General features: G+C 62.1%; 3 protein-coding genes across 3 annotated transcripts; 1 reads left to right on the top strand and 2 right to left on the bottom strand.

Moving 5' to 3' along the window:
• The first annotated feature begins 101 nt into the window (after window positions 1-101).
• C14H17orf80 (chromosome 14 C17orf80 homolog) lies at window positions 102-3,384 on the top strand. Its single transcript, XM_030506093.1, has 4 exons — window positions 102-1,246; window positions 1,557-1,664; window positions 1,866-1,982; window positions 2,431-3,384. Exons 1-4 carry the CDS (start codon window positions 196-198, stop codon window positions 2,457-2,459), a joined length of 1,305 nt encoding a protein of 434 aa, XP_030361953.1. The 5' UTR covers window positions 102-195; the 3' UTR covers window positions 2,460-3,384.
• Window positions 3,385-3,719: 335 nt separating this feature from the next.
• On the bottom strand, window positions 3,720-6,337 carry CPSF4L (cleavage and polyadenylation specific factor 4 like). The gene is made up of 8 exons (XM_030506600.1): window positions 6,235-6,337; window positions 5,952-6,002; window positions 5,383-5,535; window positions 5,089-5,178; window positions 4,918-5,011; window positions 4,593-4,635; window positions 4,247-4,441; window positions 3,720-3,788 (listed from the first exon to the last, which is right to left on the bottom strand). The coding sequence occupies exons 1-8, from the start codon at window positions 6,335-6,337 to the stop codon at window positions 3,720-3,722; spliced, it is 798 nt and encodes a 265-aa protein (XP_030362460.1).
• A 2,346-nt stretch (window positions 6,338-8,683) lies between these two features.
• On the bottom strand, window positions 8,684-15,488 carry CDC42EP4 (CDC42 effector protein 4). Its single transcript, XM_030506400.1, has 2 exons — window positions 15,352-15,488; window positions 8,684-10,565 (listed from the first exon to the last, which is right to left on the bottom strand). Exon 2 carries the CDS (start codon window positions 10,439-10,441, stop codon window positions 9,530-9,532), a length of 912 nt encoding a protein of 303 aa, XP_030362260.1. The 5' UTR covers window positions 10,442-10,565; window positions 15,352-15,488; the 3' UTR covers window positions 8,684-9,529.
• Between the last annotated feature and the right edge of the window lie 815 nt (window positions 15,489-16,303).

The raw sequence follows: 16,303 nt of genomic DNA on the forward strand, positions 1-16,303 counted from the left end.
CCCCGGCTCCCCAACCGCCGCTTCCGGCGTCCGCCGCCTCCTGCGCATGCGCAGCCCCTTCCGCGCCGCGGACACGCCCCCCGCCGTGTGGCGTCACAGCGGGCGCGCGGCGCCAGGCGCAGGCCCCCACCGGAGGTGGCGGCGGCGACGCCTGATGGAGGCTCCGACCCTCCGGTAACCGGAGCGGGGGGCACCATGGCTTCGGCCCCCGCGGGGCAGGAGCGCTGCCCGCACTGCCACAAGCCCTTCAAGCGGCTCCGCTCCCACCTCCCCTACTGCAAAGCGGCGCCGAGCGCAGCCGCCGGCGGCACCGGTAAGAGCGGTAAGAAGCCGCCCGGCCCCAGCGAGGAGGGGAAGAAGAAGAAGAAGAAGGAGGCGGCGGCGGCGGCCGGGCAGAGCGGAGGGGCCGTCGCGGAGCGGAAGGTGGAGGCCGCGGTGGAGGAGTTGGCGAGGGCGCTGGATGTGCTGCCCGAGGAGGTGAAGGATGTACCCGGAGACCTGGGACGTGGCGTGGAAATAGTGATCGAGAGGCACCGCGCCCGCGTGGTCCGCGGGGAGAGCGGCCCCGCAGCCTCGGCCGGGGGGCGCGGAGCGCAGCGGGCAGCGCCCGACGGGACAAGCGGTGCCGGGAGCTCGCAGGCGGGGCCGCGCAGCGCTGGAGCTGGGGGGAAGGCGTCTGCGGGCTCGAAGGGAGGAAAAGGCAGTTTAAAGGCAACAAAACCAGGTGTAGTTGAAGATGCCCCCGGAGGCAGCAGCAGCAGCGGCCCCAGTGAGCTTGTTCAGCAGGAGGGAACAGGGAGAACCGTGGTGGAAGAGAAGCGGGTGCTCCTAGAAGTTGGTGTGGAGCATAAAGCCCCTCTTTCTGCTTTGCATAGCAAGAACCTCCATCTGTCAGCGGCGGAGGCTCTCAGAGGTCACAGCGAAGAGACATCCAAAAATTACCTAAGCAGCACGCAAAAGCCGAGGGAGAGCAAGGAGCAGATGGTGTCTGAGCCCATCCTGAAGGCAAGGAGGGATGCTGAGCTGGCGCTGCACCAGCCCATGCTCCACACCTTCCAAAGGCATCCCATCTGCCTGCCCCAGGCCCCTGGTGGGAGCACGCAGGCAGGGGCCCTGGGCTTGGAGTGGTTTCCAGCATTACGTCCTAATTACGATGGGCTGAGTGTTTTTCCAGGGAAGCCTTTCCATGAGGATGTGGGGATCACAACAAAGACACCAACGGGCAATTTCTCACAGGGGCAGCAAGGTAACGTGAGAAGCAAAAGTCTCTGCTGATGAGGTTTCCTTCACTGTCAGGCTCAACTGTCTGATGTGATTGGGAGAGGAGGGGTGGGAAGTGCTGGGCTTGTCTAGAAAGGGATCCAGGAATGGTTCATGGAAGTTGAACTGTCTAACCCTCCAGCCTGCAAAGCCAAAGGGTTACATTCAGCTTTGAGTCAGGCTTTCGCATGTTTGGGCTGGTGAAGCCAGCTCACTTTGTGGGAGAGATGATTCCTTCTCCCTCCCTGAGCACTCAGTCCCCCATGTCCCTGCCTCTGACCGCTCTCTTTGCACAGGTCCCCTCTTGGAAAGGCGCCTGATGGATGTGAGGCTGGGGGAGCTGCCCCTGTGGGTGACCACCCGTGACTTCTCCCTCCATGGGCTGCTTGGAGGAGCACAGAGAGGTGAGGCTGGATTCCTGCCCCTGGGGCAGAACTATTCCACTTACCCCATTTACTCACTGCAGCTCGCTCCAAGGGGCCAGCCTGGATCTATAATAGAAGTAAATAACCAGACTCAGCCATTTGGCTTTGGGAAATTACGTGGAAACCAGTGAACAATTAAGAGCTGCACATGATCTGACCCTCACATTTCTGTTCCAACAGCCTGGAACAGCTACTACAACAAATACATCAACGTGAAGAAGGGTGGACCAGCCGGGGTCTCCATGCTGCTGGCTGGGTACTGCCTCCTCAGCTATGCCTGGAACTATCAGCACATCAGTAAGATTCCCTTCTTGGTACCTGTCTTATTTCAGGAATTCTCACTTTTGCAGCAGCAGAAAAGTTTTTGTCATTCATGTTAATTCAAGCTCTGAAATAGTTTAATTACTTCACAGTTAAGATTAATATCAGAGCTCAGAGAGCAATATTCTGGCCTGGCTTAGGTGGGCAGAGGAATCAGCTATTAAAGGTGGTGGAAACAGTTGCTGATTCACAGCTTCTCCCTGGAGAGCTGCAGGAACCATGAGGAGCACTTTTAAACCCTGCACATAGCAGAAGGAAGGGATGTTCCAACACTAAGCGCCCATTCCCTGGATTTACTCATAACCAAGAAGGGATTTACAGGGGTGTGTGTAGTTTCCCCTGCAGGATTTGCACTCCTGCAGTCCCAGAGCACTGTGCTAACAAACACTGTCCTGTTGTTTCCTCCCCATCCTTGTATTTCCAGAGTGTTATCGCTGGCGTAAATACCACTGAAGCCACTGGAACAGCACCCAGGGAGTGTCAGGAATCCCTCACTGGGAGGCAGCAGAAGAGCTCAGACCAGTGTCCCAGCAGGGACTCAAATCAGCAGAGGTCAGAGATGGGTGCTTTCATTGCAGAGGGGCTGCTTTTCAGTTGCCTCCCTGGAGGCAGAGCTGATGCTGACAGTGCTTGCGGTCGCTGCAGGCAGCTTTTAGTACTGAAAGAAGAAAGCATTAGAGCCACCCTGGGAGGTCAGGGTGCAGCAGAGCTCCTGGAGTCTGCAGAAGCCTAAATCTCTTGCTTTGGGACACCAGGCACAGGACAACTCCCGGACCTGGGCTGCTACTATAGATGAATGGACATGTATGTTGTAGTCTGAGTGATAGAAGGTTTGTGATAGGTTGTGGCAGGGTGGGCTTCACCCAGAATAACTGTTCCCTTTAAGTTAGAGCCTATCTTTTACTTACCCTATGGGGTTCAGCAGGAAAAGGGGGGTTCCTGCAGGGCCCTTCCACAAAGAGCCCCCCAGCCCTGCTTCACTGTCAGCACAGCACTGCTGGGACTGCCAGGCTCTGAGGGAAGGGAGAAGCCCTGAGAGCAGCAGCACTCACACCACAGCTCCCTATTTCTGGAGGAAGGGAAGAAAACAATCCATTGGCTTAGCTGTTGTGCCCAAAGGGCAAAGCCGTGTCTGCACCAGACAGACGAGGACAGTTAGCAGAGTGCTAGTTGTAGCCTGCCATTGCCAAACATGTCTGGAAAAGGGTTGGTCATGCTACAGGCATGAAGGGTAAAAAACAGAAGCCAAGTTAGAAGGAATCCAAAACTCTTTATTCAGAGCGTGGTGCAGTTGTGCTGTGCCGGGGGGGTTTCACCACTCGCTCCCTCCCTCCCTCCCTCTCACCAGCAATAAAAGCTTGTGTGATTTTGCCTTTCCCGCTTGGTACTGTGTGTTCTCAAAGGTGGTGCTTTTACCCCCTTCCCAGGGGACCGGCATCCCCACACCCTCATCTGCCAGGGCCCCCCAGGAGCCGGTCCCACACCCCATCAAAGCTGTGGCTGCCTGCACAGGAGGGCACAGGGCAGCTGTGAGGAGCCCAGCTTGAGCTGGATTAAGGACATTGTGATCTCTCTGCTGCTTGTGCAAAGAGCTGTGGGAGCTGGTGCTGGGCAAGACCAAACCCAACTGGCTTTTCTAGTCCAGCAGCTGTCTCGCTGGCTCCATCCTGCTCTGCTGTGTCCTCCTTCCATGTCCATGCTGGAGCACTCGAGTCACTTCCCCAGCAGGATTTCCAGCGGAGTCTTCCCACCGTTACAGGCACAGTGACCTTTCTGCCTGCACTGGGGGCACAGGGAGAGGCAGGCACCAGGTTTGTGCTGGATCAACCCAGTGCCATGTTACCACATGTTCATTCTCACGTGGTTTCCCAATGAGTGGGCTAATGCAGCCGTGCCTTGTTCCAGCACAGCTCTCACCTGCAAAGAGCATCCTAAGACCCCCAACTGCAACAAGCCTCAACCCAGAGGGAGGCAAGGGGCTTACTGCAAGCCAAGTGTTCATTACCACAACAGTCCCCTCACTTCCAGCCAGGTTATTTCAACCCAAGCACAGTCTCCTTTCCCCTCTGGTTCATGCCCCAGGACCAAGAAGCACAGCGCAGGGAGAAGACAAACACCTCAAGGCATAGGAGCTGTTTCAAGAGTGCTGTGGGAGCCCCCACACCACGTGCTGCCCCTTGCCACAGAGCTTCACCCTCCCTCCAAGGTGAACCATTGCTCCCACTCCCTAAAACACTCACCTTTAAGCCAGTGCCTTGTTCACACAGGGTCTGTGTGCCTGGGGGGCAGATACTGGTGTCCCATGGCTGCACTGCTGGGTGCTGGGTAGTGCCAGTGACTGCTAGAGGGGGCTCCATGGGCAGCGCATCCTTGCATCCACTCTCCTTGCTGGCACCCAGGTCCAGCTGTACCAGCCCCCAAGGACAGCCAGCTCCCTGCGGGGAATGGGGCAGTTGTGGGAGCTTGTGGGGCAGCGGCTGCCGAGAGCTGGAGCAGAAGTAAGGGGAGCAAGAGTTGTGGGGCAGGGGCAGCTCTGCATCGCCCTCGTGGGCAGACATACAGGAGAAAAGGACTTCTCTGCATCACCTTGGATGGATCCGTGCTGCTCGTCATCAGCCCAGCCTTGAGGCTGGAGAGGGATAGAAGAGGCAGTTATTCCTTGGGACATGGCAAGTGGTACCCCCAGATCCCTCCATGGCTTCCCATGGGGACTGGGGCATCCCCTGCCCCACCTCCTGCAAACCATTCGGTCACCAGCTCGGATTGGACATGGAGAGAGACCAGAGGGGTTCAGTTAGTTCAACCAAGGACCCAAAGCACCCTTGTCCTTGACCCAGACACTGCGGGGGCCACGGCCACCTCTGCAGCCCCAAAGGGGTGGCTTTTCCCCCCCAGCCTGCCCAGTACTTACTGCATGAATTCACAGTTGGGTCCTTCTGGGCAGAAGCCAACAAGGTAGTTGGCACACATCACCCTCCGCGTGTGCCTGTACTTGCACAGGGGACCTGCCGCACACAGGAGAGGTTCCCATTTAGGTGGGTAGGGGACACAGGCAGCCCCCAGCACCCATCCTGCAGCTCACCCTGCCTGCAGAAGCCACGGTCGTACCAGGGACAGCCCTTGGTGCTGGCATCAATGTGCAGGAAGGGACAGTCCTGGTTGCTGCATTCGCCTGCAGGAGCAAGGGGTGGGACAACACTCAATCGAATGCAATGGAAATCACCCAGGGATGGGCTGGAGGAAGGACCTGAGGTGCCCCAGGAGCACCCAGGCTCTAAGGCGTTTCTTCCCACAGACAGGAGGTGGCATCAAGCACTTGCTGGAGGCCAGGCCTGCGGGACATGGGTGCTGGGGAGGGAGAGGCTCCTGCACCTACCGAACTTGGAGTAGAAATAGCACTCGGGCACCTTGGTCTGGTCGTACTCGTGCAGGAAGCCGCAGCCGTCGCCCTTGGTGCAGAGCCCGCGCAGCCAGTGCTTGCACACCACGGTCCTCACCCCACCGCCGTGCTGGAAGGGGCAGCACACGCCTGGCCACCCCATGCACCCGCTGTCACACCTCCCCGTGCCCCGCAGCACCCATTGCTCCAGCCCTGCCTGCACCCAGGAACCCCCCGTCCCGCACCTCCCGGCTTGGGGCATCCCAGCAGGAGCTTTCCTGGATGGGGAGATGTGCAGCACCCACTGGGTGCACAGGGCTTGGTCCCCAAGGAACTGACAAAGTCTGATGGCCCTGGAGGGGCTCAAGCCCTCCCCAGTGCCAAAGGGGTGGGAGGATGATGGACTCTGAACAGCGTTAGCATTTGGGGCAAAACCTGTCAACCCACCGGTTATAAGGCCATGGAGCAACCTGCCATGGACATGGGCTGGTCTGGGAGTGAAAAGGGGCCCATCCTGGTGTCCCCAGGGTCTTGCAAGGCAATGGTGGTCCCACCCCAGCACTCACCCTTGGTGCACAGCCCTTGGTGGAAGAAGGTGCAGAAGGCTGCCCCCAGCTCTGTGGGGAAAGCAGAGCAGGGAGAGCTTCACCCACCAGCCCCAGAGCTGGGACCACCGTGCCATCGAGGCCAGAAGCATTTCAGCCCCCTCCCCAACAGCCCCGCACAGCACTGAGCTGGATGCGTCCCTAAGGAAGCAATGCCCAGAGCCAGCCTGGCCCCAGGCAGGACAAGAAGCACCAGCAAGGAGGAGAACCCCAACACCCTCCAAGGACCCTGTCCCCAACTTACTGTCCATACCCGGGCAGGGCAGGGGCTGAGCTCCTCGCTGCTGCTCCACATCAGCCTCCAAATCAAAGCTGATCTTCTCCACACCAGCCACCAGCTCCTGCATCACCCCTGCTCTGGCAAGAGGCACCCCTAGGGCTGCAAAGGGGCTGGCGATGGGGCTACCCAAGGAAAGCAGAGGTCCCCCAGGGGAGCACCACGCTCTGCGGGTCACTGCGGCCAGCCTGGGCCCCAGCAGCACTCAGAAACCCTCCTCCCCTCCAAGCCAGAGCAAAGCCAGCCCCTGCAGCAGCCCCGAGCGCTGCTTTTAGAGGGAGAAGCTGCCCACATCTGCTGCCAATTTGCAGCAGGATTGGTGGTGCAGCCCCGGCCCCAGCACATCCCTGTAATTGCCTCTGCACCGACATCTGCTTCTCCTCCAGCCCCAGCTCCGGGGCAGAGCAGCTGGTCCGCATCTCCTCAGGAGCACCAGGGGCTGGCCAGGAGCTGGGTTAACCCCCTCCCACCGGGAATGCTGCTCGTCATCCAGCAGAGCCAGACACGGCCCGAGCGCTGGAAGCAAACGCTCAGGCAGCAAGAGATGGATCCTGTGTTTGAGCACTGCTGGGTGCCCATCTCCAGCGCCTGGTGCCTGCAGAACAGACCCACATCACTGTCCTCACCATGGGGACAAACAGGTCGCCTTTGGTCCCCGCTGCCGGGCCGGGGGCCTGCATGGACACTGGGCTGCAGCGGCACGTGCTGGGCACGACCATGGTGCCACGCTGCTGCCTGGTGCCACCCAGAAAAGACACCGCAGCCCCCAGGTTTAACCTAACGCTCCATCCCTCCTCCATCCCACAGCCATGAGCATCCTGACACACGCCCGGAGCGCCGTGGCCTGACACATCGGGGATGGAGACCTGCTCCCATTCTGTCACTAGCTATAAATGCACTGGAGCAGCGCTGCCGGCGGGTGCTGTGCACCGACCCGCACCGAGCAGCCACGGCTCACGCAAACACCGGGTCCTACACCGAAATGTCCACCCTGTGCTGGGAGATGGAGGGTTTGGGGATGCTGTGGGTGCAGCTCAGCCCTCCCCTGCGGCCGGCACTGCCCGGTGGTGTAACTGCGCTGGTATTAGACCCTATTAGCCCAGGACCCGTTGCACCAGCCGCGTGCCTGCTTGCTTATGGTGCACCAGGGCAACCACCCTCTCCATTGAGTGGGGCCCTGTCATAGAATCCCATTCTGGTTTGGGTTGAAGGGACCTTAAAGCTCATCCAGTTCCAACCCCCTGCCACGGGCAGGGACACCTTCCACTAGAGCAGGTTGCTCCAAGCCCCTGTGTTCAACCTGGCCTTGAACACTGCCAGGGATGGGGCAGCCACAGCTTCTCTGGGCACCCTGTGCCAGCGCCTCAGCACCCTCACAGGGAAGCACCTCTTCCTAATGTCTAACCTCAATCTCACAGAGGGTTCTTTCTGCCCCGTCAGCTCGCGGCAGCCCGGTGCTGCCGAGCGGGAGGCTGGAGCTGACAGGCGTCACAGAGATCACCATTGCCAAGTGACAGCCACAGGCAGCCGGTGCAGGGTCACCCCAGGGCCTCTCCCCTCCCTGCAGCGCCAGGGAATACAGAGTCCAAACCCCGGTGACCCATCCTGCCCCATTGCTTTGCATGAGAGCATCCATACGGGACAAGAGCCAGGTCTCCCCCAAGCATCCTGGTGACCTCCCAGATGCAGGGACCAGCACCATCAGCTCAGGGCAGGGGATGCTGGCACAGGACATTGGGGCTGTGCTGTGGTGGCCGGGGCAGAGGCAGCCCGGTGAGCTCAGAGCAGCTGCTGTTGTTCTCCGAACCCGGACAATAGCCCAATGTCCCACGCCACGGGGCATTGCATCGGTCCTGGCACACGCACAGGACCCCATTGTGTCCCCACTGCGGCACAGCGCTCACCCGCTCCCACCGGCTTCACCAGGGGAGATCCCACTGGGAGATCCAGGGCTAGATCCATCCTCCCCATCCATCTCTAGTGAGGGAATCCTGCTTGCACCAGGGGCCGAGCAGCGGGATGGGAACAGCAGGGACAGCCAGTCCTGCCCGGCCATCCCTCCCTGGCTGGCAGGGAATGGGGCTGTAGGAGCTGAGCAGCATCTTGGCAGAGCCATCCCTTGGCAGGAACCAGCCTGGCCGGAGGGTCCCAGCCCAGAGCCAGATCCGGTCAGTGGGAGCTCGCCCGCTTCCTCCCACCACAGCGCAGATAAAGCACGGCCACCGCAGGGGCCACAACACCGGCCAGGGACTATCTGCCAGGCAGGAGCCCAGCCAGGGATGGGCAGTGATGGTGGGAGCAGCAGGACAGGGTCTGGGGACGGTGGCAGCACAGAGAAAGCCGGATCCCCTCATGCAGCAGGGTGCAAACACACACGTCCCCGCACATCCCAACCCCAGGAACTCAGGCCACTGCCGTCACTACCGGTTCCTTTTATTCTTTGCATTTGTACATACATGGTATAAAACCTGCTCTTGAACCGCCTGCACCAGGCCAGTGTCAGCACTGCCGAGCCAGACCAATGCCATGATGGCGGCTGCCCAGCATGGACACACCAGGGCTCACCCTGGCTCACGGGGGGTTCATCCCATGGGGGACAGACCCACGCTCCCATCAGCATCCCTGGGAGCAGCCGGTGGCAGGGATGGCCAGGGGCATCCCCCCATTTGGAGTGTGAAGCATCCGGGATGGATCCATCCATCCATTCATCCATCCAAGGGATGGGGAGCAAGCCCCCCCCACAGCACAGGGCTGGAGGCTCTTGGTCTGTAGAAAGTCCCCAAGAAAGCCAGGAAGTCAGAGCCTCGTCTGAGCTCCCGAGCCAAGTCCTTCCTCATGGGAAACCTCCCCTCCGTTAAAACCAAAAGCGAGAGTAAGGAAAGTTAAGTACAAATCAGAGAGCGGTAAAAACTGTACGGTGGAAAAAAATATATATATTACTAAAGGGGCTAAAACTTGGGAGCCTCGTCTTGTTTGACCCTATATTGCTTTACACGGGCAAGAGGGGGCAGAAAAAAAGCTAATATCCAAAGTCCAACAGAAAGAACTGAAACAGAGTCTGCTTTCCCCTCCCGGGATGGGCTGGAGCTCCCCGGGGGTGTCGGTGCCCCCATTCCCAGGAGCTGAGCACTGTCCTGCTGGGATGGGGAGAGGGAAGGAGTCATGAGTTGAGTCTCCCCGGTGCCACCCGGTGCAGCACCGGGATATTCAGCCTCGTGTCCAACCACCGCAGATGAGAACCAGAGCCCTCAACACCCGCCTCTTATACTCTGATCTCGTCGTCGTCTTCATCGGCGAATGAGAACTCCTTGTCGGGGCGTTTCGGGGGGCCCCCCCGCTGGCTCGGTGGGATGGGGATGGGGCTGCGCTCTTCTGGCCCCGAACTGCTGTCCCTGGGGCAGCGAACGCCACGGGACGGGCTCTGGCTCATTGGGAATGCTGCCGGGGAGCCAGGCAGGGTGGCGGCATCATCCTCCTCCTCCTCCTTGCGGCTCTCCTCTGCCTCGGGGTCTTCATCCTGCTCCCACTGCTCCTTATCCATGATGCTCAGGACGTCCCCGAGCATGGAGGGCCCCAGGTCGATGTGGAAGGACATGATGGACTCGGCGTGCTTCATGCCCGCCCCGCTCTTGGCCACCACGACGGGCAGCTCCGTGATGTCCCCGAAGTCGCGCTCGTCCAAGCCGGGGCTCAGCGGCCCCGCGGCCGCCCCGTTTGGGCGCTGCTGCTCGTCAGGACTCACCTCCTCGGGCAGCTTCTTGACGGGGCTGGAGGAGAGGCTCTTGGGCAGCTGCCCCGCGCTCCTGTCCACCTCCTTCTCGTTGAGCTGGGGCAGGGAGACGGCGTTCTTCACGAAGAGCGCCGAGTCCCGCAGCGAACCCAGCATGTCCCGACGGTCACCCCGTGTCACCGACTGCGAGCGCTTGCTGCTGCGGAAGCGGCGGGACAGCAGGCTGGGCTTGGAGGCTCCTGGCTCCTCGCCCATCTCCATCCCCGGCTCCCCGGCCTTGCTGGTGAGGAAGGAGGTGTCCCCAAAGGCGTCCCCTGCCCGCCCCACGTGCATGGTGTGGCGGAAGTCGCCCAGCGGAGCGCTGATCATCTCGGCCGTCAGGTCGGCCCGTGAGCGCCGCTTGGAGTGGGCAGAGTTGGACACGAGCTGCTTGAGGATCGGCATCGCCGCGGCGGGACGGGGGCTGCACCGGGGGGGGCGAGACTGAGCCGTGTGTCCCACGGAGCCGGATGGTGCTCACGCCGATGCGCTGCGGTTGGGATCCCAGCGGCGTCACAACGGGTCACTCCTAAGGGACAGCAGAGAGGGACACGGTCAGGCTTTGAGGACATGAATAGGTACAGCCCTGCTGGCACCAGTCCTATGACATCCGCTCTGCTCCCCCGGGAATAGCCTCCATATGTGGAATCATTCATGGGGACATGTCCCCAGACACCCCGAGCTCCCCACATCCCCTAATCAAGTAGGTCCCAAACCCCATTGGTGGAGCAGACATGCAGAAAGGACCTTAGGAGAAAGACCTGCGTGCAGGGATGTTGCAGGATGATCCCCCAGCCTGTACCCCACATAAATGGGCACCAAAAGGGACGTGGGGCACCGCAGGCACCCGCCATCCCCTCCCGCACAGCCCCAGCTCACCGGAGCCTCTGGGAGCCGTACGCCGAGAAGATGCCTGGGATATTTTTTCCCCCTTTTTTTAATTGGAAGCAAGCAGGGAGGAGCAGACGCCAGGAGGAATTGGAAACAGACGGCAGGAAGTGTGTGAGGAGGGCGTAGAGCCCCTGGGAGGCACCGCCAGCCAAACGGCGTGCTGGGGGGAGCCGGGATGGGGACAAGCAGGCACCCCACGGGTACCCCTCCACACCGAGCAGGATGGGGAGATGGGGACACAGCCTTGCTGCTGCCCTTGAGCACCCCAAACCCCTCCATGCTGTGGCCATACCCCGGCCACTTCACTGTCCCCGCTGTGACTCAGGGGTGGCAGCGGAGATGACGAGGGCTGTGGCTGACCGGGATGTGGGGAGCCACGTTCCTCCTTCCCACGGCCACCTCAGTGCCATCGAGCAGGCTATCCACGCAGGAGGGGACAGGGACAGCAACCACGTCACTGCATCCCTGGCGCCGGGCAGCCCCAGGTGGTGCCGGGGGGGGCTGATGGGGAGGAAGGGCTCACAGCCACACGCTTCCTCCCTTCGGGCACCGCCGGCGACACCGCGGCCCCGTGACATGCACGGGGAAGGGACTGATGTCTCTGCTCTGTGTGAGCCTCATGGTGGGGGCCATGTCCCCCCCATTGCCCACCCAGCCCCAGGGTGCAGCTGAACGGCTCCAGGATGGGCTGGACACAAGTCCCAGACCCACAGGCAGCAATAGCAGCACCAGGCTCCTGTACCTGCTCAGCTTGACACCACAGGGGACCACAGCATCGGCCCCAAGCTCCCAGCACAGTTATGGGAGGGTTTCTGCCCCACATCCTGCCCCAAACCTGCCCTGTGACATCCATCTGTCCCCCACTAAAGCAGCAAGACCTCATGCAGGCTGCAGCAGGAGGGACTCTGACCCTACATGGGTGCAAAGTCCCAGTGCCCAGCCCTTCCACACAGCGCTTCCGCATGGAGCCGGCCAGAACGGGCATGCGGAACGCGGGGAGCACCCAGTTCATCCCCAGCAGTTGGGGGAAGAGCCAACACGACCACTCCGCCTTCTCCACACCCTCAAAGCAGGAGCTGGGTGGATGTTCCCCCTCGCCAGGATCTCACAGGCACCGGCTGAGCCCGCGTGCATGGCACAGCCGCTTTCCCCTTGCGAGGGCTGCTTCCAGGCCAGCATTCCTGCAGCCTTTGGTTTTACATAAAACAAACACTCCCGGCGAGCTCCCCAGCTGGGCCAGGCAACCGTGCTGCTGATTTAGGCCATCTGGGGACTGTCCTTCCCTCCTATTTAGATTTCGAGGCCAAGTCCAGCATTTGCAGGATACTTCGCAAGCCTTGGCGAAGGGGCCAGCGGGAGGTTGGAGCATCCCCAGCGCGCTGCAGCAGCCTCCCCAGCCAGCAGCTCTCCATCACCCTCACAGCTCCAAACCAGCCGCCACGTCCCTCCTCGACGTTCCTGCCCACGAAGCCTTTTTGTAGCAGCCAAAATCTCCCCCATCCCTCAACGCTGTGCTCCCAGCTCACCCCAAGAGGTTATGGCAGCGCTGTGGGATGCTGCTGCACGCTCAGCCCCGTCCTGCCCAAGGGGAGCGGGACACAGAGCTCTTTTCTCCTCCTCTTCCTCAGGGAGAGCGGATCCTGTGACATTCCCACTGTGGTGCTTTCACAAAGGAAACCAGGCCAGGGCAGCTTTGCTGCTGCTGCCTCTCAAGCTACCTACCAGGGAAAGCAGCTCTGTAACCCGAGAGACTGTGCAGGCAGGCAGGCTGGCAGCGCTGCCGTCCTGGAGCGAGCCCGGACCACGGCCAATCCCTGCAGGGCTTTGGGAAAGGGAAGGGAACGGGACCTGCAAGTTTGGGTTGAGGACAAGAGGGATGGAGTGTATCGACAGACCATGCGCTTCTCCCCATGTCTCAGCCCTTTGGAACCACAAGCTCCAAGGAGCGAGAGCCTCAGATCCCCATGGACATGATTTCATCCTGCTTGCGGGACAGCGGATCCTGCAGCCAGTGTGGAGGGGGAGACAGCCCTGGCTGGATGCAGGGCAGGCAGCAGGGACTGTGTGCCCTGATGGTTCAGGCTTCCCACAAGGGCCCCTCATCCCCTGCATCTCACCCCGCTCAGCACCAGTCACCCACAGGGACCAGAGGCACAAATGGCTTAAAGGAAGACCACAGTGAATGGGTGCATGCAGTGGGGACACAGAGTCCAGCCGCGCTCCCACACATCCTGCCCCCCGCTCATCCCGCTCTCGGGCTGGGAGAGCCAAACCTGCAGCAGGGGAAAGCATCCCAGCCAGCCCGGCTGGCTCCAAACGAGCTCTGCCGTGCACAGCACCCCAGGCAGCACCCTCCAGCCCAGAGATCAGAGGATGCTCTCCCCACCCTGCCGGGTGCTGGGGCAGGGGCTGCGCTGGACCGGTCGGGGATCCGGATCCGGCTCATGTGGCCCTTTGATGTTGCTGCCTGGCAGACGGGGCACGGATCACACCCCGCCACCGCTGGCCCCGGGAGGGGACCAGCCCGTTGTCACACCCTCACATGGAGCACCCCAGCGACTCTTCCCAGGACCCGGGGGCAGACGGTGCTGATGGTGCGGGCAGCCCAGGCGCCCCAGTGACAGCCTCCTCCCGGCGCAGTGACAGGTCTGGTCCTGTCCCTGGCATTGGGACGCTGCTGAAGTTCAGCCTTGGGATGCAGGAACAGCCCCAGCAGTGCCTCTGGAAGTGGAAAGTCAGCCGGCGGCGAGCATCAAAGCCAAGGCCGGCAGACAGCTCACCAGGGTGGGAGGAGAAGCTCGGCCCTGGCCAGGGCTGCCGGCACACCAGTCAACGCCAAGCTGGGAACTCACCGCCCCAGCACCGGCACACCGGTGCCAAAAGCAGAGCAGCACTCCCTGAGGAACTGCCAACAACCAGGAGCTAGCCAGAGTTCAGCAAAGAACTCTTGGCAGGACACGCCAGAACACGCACAGGACCATAAATCCTCCTGCTACGGGGCCACGAACCAGCCGGCGGCTCTGCAGGACGTGGAGGGGACCTTTCCCGGGGGGAAAGGTTATCTCCTTGGCTGGCCCTGGCTCCATCTCTCACAACAACAGAGGCTGGCCGGGGTCCGACAGGATACCGGGGCTAAGCAGACCTCCCGACCTCCGCGGGCTCCAGATTCCTGCGGTTTTCGCTGGGGTGGACGGGAAGTAGACAGGCACATGTCCCACAGCCTGGCCACGCACCCGACCTGCAGGCAGGGCCCGACACCCCGCAGCGCCCGGCTCGGGGGGCCCACAACCGCAGCGGCTGTGCTGCGCTCACCACAAAACCCGGGAACAAAGGGAGAGACCGCCGCGGTCAGCACAACGGGGCCGGCAGCGGCGCGGGGCTGCCCGTTGGGGCTGGGGATGGAGCCCCACGGCTGGGTTAGCCCATGGCGTGGTGTTGGGTGGCTGGTCGTGGTGATGGGGATTGAGGCCAGCATTGATCTTCCAGCCCCCAGGACCCAAACGCACTGAAGCTCCGCGGTGTTAAGCCTCAGCTGGATTCGCTCCATGGTCTCCGAGGGAGCTGTGTACTAAACAGACTTGTTTACTGGGTGCCCAGCTAGGGAGCAAGCCCTGTCCCAGGGTGCAGAGACCCGTGTTCCCATCGCTCCATGCCTCAGTTTCTCCTCCAGACCATTAACGATCCCAGCTCCCTTCCCGATCCATAGATTCGGCACTCGGAAACATCTATACTGAACGCAGCCACCGCCGGGGTCAAACCAGGGCGAGTCCCGCTCCCCTCCAGCTCACCCAGCACCGGGGTGGGTTTGGGAGCCAGCGCCTACTGTGGGAGCACCCATGGGCGCAGCGTGTGCTTCCCAGGGACGATGAGCAGGGCGGGAAGGCCGGCGGGAAGCCCCGGTCCTGGGCAGCAGGATGATGAACCGGGGAGGGGATTTCGGGCGGCCCTGACTCAGCACCCGCCGGTGCCCAGCCCCGGGGTGCCGCTGGACCCGCTCCAGCGCGGGGTGGATCAACCTTTCCGAGAAGGGCCGCGGGCAGCCACCGCCCCGGCTGCAGCCACTGCCGGCTCCGGACACCGCAACCCGTCGGTGGGACCGGACGGAGCGCGGGGCGATCGCTGCCTCCGGGGCGGGGTGAGCCGCCCGGTGCCCCACGCTGGGCAAACACGGCGCCGCATCCTGTTAACTCCTTCGCCCACCGGACCGGCCCCACGGACCGGCGGGGAAGGGGGGAAGGGGGGCACCGCCGCTCGCAGCCCGGTACCGGAGCAGGGTTTGGGGCAGCCCCAGGGACCCCGCCCGCCGCTGGACAATAGCCGAGCCGGGGCCCGGCTGCCTCCTCCCGTACTGAGCCATACCGTATCGTATCATATCATATCGTATCGTATCGTATCGTACCGGGCTGACCCGCGCCCCCCCGTACCTGCGCGACCGGGGCCCGCCGCCGGTCCATGGCCGAGCCGAGCCGAGCCGAGCCGAGCCGGAACGAAACTGCCCCCCCCAAACCACGGCGGCGGGCATGATGTCATCGCCCCGCCCGGACCAATGGAGCGGCGCAACGTCACTGGGCAGTCCCATACCCTCCATTCAAACCCGAGTGGGGTGTGGGGGGGTCTCTTGTCCCAGCCGTGTCGTGAATGGACCCCCCCCCGAGTGGGGTCCGAGAGTGGCCAGGGATGGGGCGTCCCGGGTCCATTCCCTTGGGGGGAGTCCCGAGTGGGGTCCCCGGGGGCTGAGCAAGGGGCTGGCACCCTGGGAGGGGGGAGGATGGGAAGAAGTGGGGGGGGACTGACTCTAATTAATTAAGGGGAATTAAGAGCCGACCTGAGCTGCGGGAGGCGGCGGGTGCAGCCCCAGGGCAGCACTGATGGCCCTGTTCCATTGGTGACTGTGACCCCACACTCCCTAGCCCCCCAGCTCTACCTCCACCCAGCCCCGCTGCTCCATCCCCGTCGGGGGGTCGGGGGCTTCCCCAGGCCGAGGCTCCGTTGGGTGATCTGTGGCCAGGAGGCGATGGTGGGGGGCACCATGGGCCCCCCGGCCCCTGCGATGTGCTGAAAGGGAGAGTGCAGGGCTGCAGAGCCGCTCTCAGGGATTAAATCGAGACCTTTGTGGGAGAAAAGGGGCGGGCGAGACAAGATTATCCCGAGTCTGCCTAATGCGGCGTTTCTTGCATATTCCGGAGCGTCTGGCGGCTCTTCGAGGAAGCCAGGCTGGGGCAGGAGGGTGGCGAGTGCGGTCCTGGGGTTCCCTGGCCGTGCCACCATGGGGGTTCGGATGCTGGGACACGATGCTGCAGGGACTGAAGATTTCTCATGTCAGTGGCACAAGGAGCTCCATTCCCCAGCACCAACTCAGGGGCGGTGGTTTTAGCA

Source organism: Strigops habroptila, chromosome 14 (genome assembly GCF_004027225.2).
Source record: "Strigops habroptila isolate Jane chromosome 14, bStrHab1.2.pri, whole genome shotgun sequence".
Taxonomy (NCBI): Eukaryota; Metazoa; Chordata; class Aves; order Psittaciformes; family Psittacidae; genus Strigops; species Strigops habroptila.